The sequence below is a fragment of the Ostrea edulis genome, chromosome 4 (assembly GCF_947568905.1).
Source record: "Ostrea edulis chromosome 4, xbOstEdul1.1, whole genome shotgun sequence".
Taxonomy (NCBI): domain Eukaryota; kingdom Metazoa; phylum Mollusca; class Bivalvia; order Ostreida; family Ostreidae; genus Ostrea; species Ostrea edulis.
This window is the reverse complement of record NC_079167.1, coordinates 31,283,183-31,286,216: the sequence shown is the minus strand read 5'-3', so window position 1 is coordinate 31,286,216 and position 3,034 is coordinate 31,283,183. Positions and strand designations below refer to the sequence as shown.

Here is a 3,034-nt window from a genome sequence, read left to right as displayed (position 1 = left end):
TGGACCATTACATTTTTCAAATTTAAAATGGGATACCCAAGTAAGCAACACATTCCCACAAGATATTTACCCGGTGAAGACTTACTTCAAGTCTTCTGGCCATTCCTGCACAGTTGGTTCAGCACCTGATAGGTTCTTTTCATTGCTACAACAAATTAACATAAAAATTATGATATGACCCAAACTACCTCTCACTGAATATCAAAACAAATCAATATAAACCCTTCTACCAACCTCTTATCAGAAGTCTGATTGGCAGCTGACAGTGGAACCTTCTGCGACCCAGTGTTCTGTTTTAGATTCTCAATGTCTGTTTTCATCTTCTGAGAATATGGTGACTGAAATCTTTTCTGTCCAGTGAATGGCTGAGCTGGCTTTAATCCTTTGTTGGGAAGCTGGAACCTAATTCCATTTGCACCTGGGGGATCTGGAAAAATTTTAAAAGATCATAATACCATAAAATACATGAGCATAACTTAACTTTCATGATTTGTTATTTTCACATGTGAATATAGTGCTTACTTTCAATAAGCATTCATCTGATGGTTACATTATGAATAACTAATCAATTTAGAAATAAAATGAACTGGGAGGATAAAAAAATCATTCCTAAATATTCCGTACTTCTCTGTCTATGTTGAAAATTGCCGAATGGTCGTGGTCTAAATTCAGGACGGGAAGGGCTAGCTTCCTGTGGGCTTCCCACATATCTGGGTCCACTACTGTCCGATCCTGGTGGGTCCCGTCCTGGAAGTGGTGGCGGCATTGGCGGGGTTCCATACATCTGTCACAGATTTACAAAACTTTAAACTTGGGGTACATATGACCAACAGGACAGAAGTCTACACATTCATGTCAACATACATACCATCTGGTTTGTCATCGGCGGCTGTTGTCTGTACGGTGGGTACCTGGGCCCCATTGGTCCCATTCCACCCATTGGCCCTCCCATATTGTTCATTCTAAATGTAAAATACGTAAAACTTGTAAAAAAACTGAAAATGTATCACATCAAGAAATTCTTTTTTTCTAATTTTCTGTGGGGTGTGAGTGAAAAGTGCCACATGATACAAATTATATGCATCTTAACACTAGCAAAAAGATTTTCATATGCTGTAAACATCACACACAGGGATTTATCCAACTTTTAAATGTTACTACCCATTTCATATTAAAGGGGAATTTTTGAGAATGCAGTCGTGAGCTTCCAGGTGAGGTGGAGGACATCCTCAGATTATAACTCCTCAAAACTGGCATAAGAATTGATTGATTACTTATTCTTATCTATGTTGTAAGACTTTGATAATTATAGAAAATGACTTAAAATATGTATATACAAATGATTTTTGTTAAAATTCTCAAGGGGAATTTTTACCTGTGGCAGAGGAACTCATTAGTTGTCAAAGGGGAAAGGTACCCTTCACCGGTACTAAAAACAGTCTAGATAAATCTCTGACACAACAAGAATTTACTCAGAAGCAAACATTCTCCCATTAAAAAACAACTACTTTTAGCATAATTCCTGGATGTACAGTCCCAATATCCAAGAACACACCCTTTTAAAGTTTTTTGTAATTAGTTTTCACACAACTTTGAGACAGGGGTTTGGAGTAAAACATATTAGTCTGATTTTAAACAGATTTTTATACACTTTCAATAAATTAAGTATATGAGCACTATTGGGGTTTTTTTTAATGGAATACAAATTACTGCAATATCCTAGGCTAATATTTACCTATTTTGAAAGAAAGAGACTTGCTGGTAATAGTATGAAGCATTAGGATTGTTAGAAAACCCATTAAGGTTGGTGTTGTTCTGCACTGCACTTTCTTGGCTGGGGTTTTTCTTGTTGCTTTCTTCCTGTGCCTTCTCCAAAGCTTTTCTTGCCTGTGCCCAATGTGGATTTTCATTACCAGTTGAATTAGATTGGTCATACTGTTGTGACCTAAGAAAAGGAAAAATAATTTGTGATTTCCTGAATACAAATGAAATTGAAGATAAGCCCATGTAATTCATGTTTCATTTTCCCCTAATCGACTTTTTAATATCCACATGATTAGTTAAATATTTTCTTTACCAATCAATTATTGCAGTCTTGAGACATTAAAAGTCTAGGCTCTCGATTGGTTATATATACACAAAACTATCATATCAGCACATTTTTAAGTACACTTATAAATTCCAGATTTTTAAAAAAGTTTAAACAATTTGTTATGCTTTGAAAGGTAACGTTATTTCCGTCCGTTCAATATGGCGGTCAAGGGACGCAACTTTTGATTATGAAACATTATCATAGATCATGTACTTCACGAAGTTCAGTTTGCTGGCATGTCTATATAAGAATATGTGATGTCATGACATTAAAACTGATGACAGAACAATGGAAGACTGGCTCAATTACAAAGGAATAGGACCTGTTCATGGCATTAAAACGGTTCACAACATGGCGGACGTTATATACTACGATTCTCTGAAATTCATTTTAAATTCTCGAAATAATCACCCATGTCTGAAAAATAATTTATTTTTATATTGTCGAGAAGAATATGACTTTACCATAATGCTGCTTGAGCTGCCTGGTTGGGCTGATTTTGCTGCCACGCTGTTGTCATTGTCTCGTCTTCTTCTCTAGATAGACATGTGACGTCACAAAATCACGTGATTTGCGATATCGCAACGACCTCTCGGATTTTTCCGGCAAACTCGGAGTATGCGATAAACTGGATAGACTCCCCTTGATTCTAACGCTGCCTCGTAATCAATGAGTAAGTGTGCGACGGAAAGGCCCGAGAATGGAGGGTCCGTCATATGTCTATGTAACTACTAAGTACAAAAACAAACCTAAGACACACGAAAAACATTACCTCTCTTTTCCATATTTTTTTTTACAGTATTTAGGATAAGCAAATTTATTTTATTCAGAAGTTGTAGGGCGCGCAGCTGCCATGTAAGGCTTAATTACACATTATTCGGTAACTAAAAAAAAAATAATAATAGAAAGAAAGAAGAAAAAATGTGTCAGTGAGAGAAAGAT

The 3,034-nt window shown here is 36.2% G+C and overlaps 1 protein-coding gene across 1 annotated transcript in view; it reads right to left on the bottom strand.

Annotated features, from left to right (window-relative positions):
• The window catches only part of LOC125669753 (leukocyte receptor cluster member 8 homolog), an 11,826-nt gene extending 9,113 nt beyond the window's left edge, over nucleotides 1-2,713 (bottom strand). Inside the window, exons 1-6 of the mRNA XM_056161352.1 lie at nucleotides 2,557-2,713; nucleotides 1,736-1,945; nucleotides 869-962; nucleotides 625-784; nucleotides 235-427; nucleotides 86-145 (exon numbers count right to left, since the gene is read on the bottom strand). Of these exons, the coding sequence (XP_056017327.1) occupies nucleotides 86-145; nucleotides 235-427; nucleotides 625-784; nucleotides 869-962; nucleotides 1,736-1,945; nucleotides 2,557-2,612 (773 nt within the window). The 5' untranslated portion in view covers nucleotides 2,613-2,713. The remainder of the gene's footprint in view (nucleotides 1-85; nucleotides 146-234; nucleotides 428-624; nucleotides 785-868; nucleotides 963-1,735; nucleotides 1,946-2,556) is intronic.
• Nucleotides 2,714-3,034: the final 321 nt, after the last annotated feature.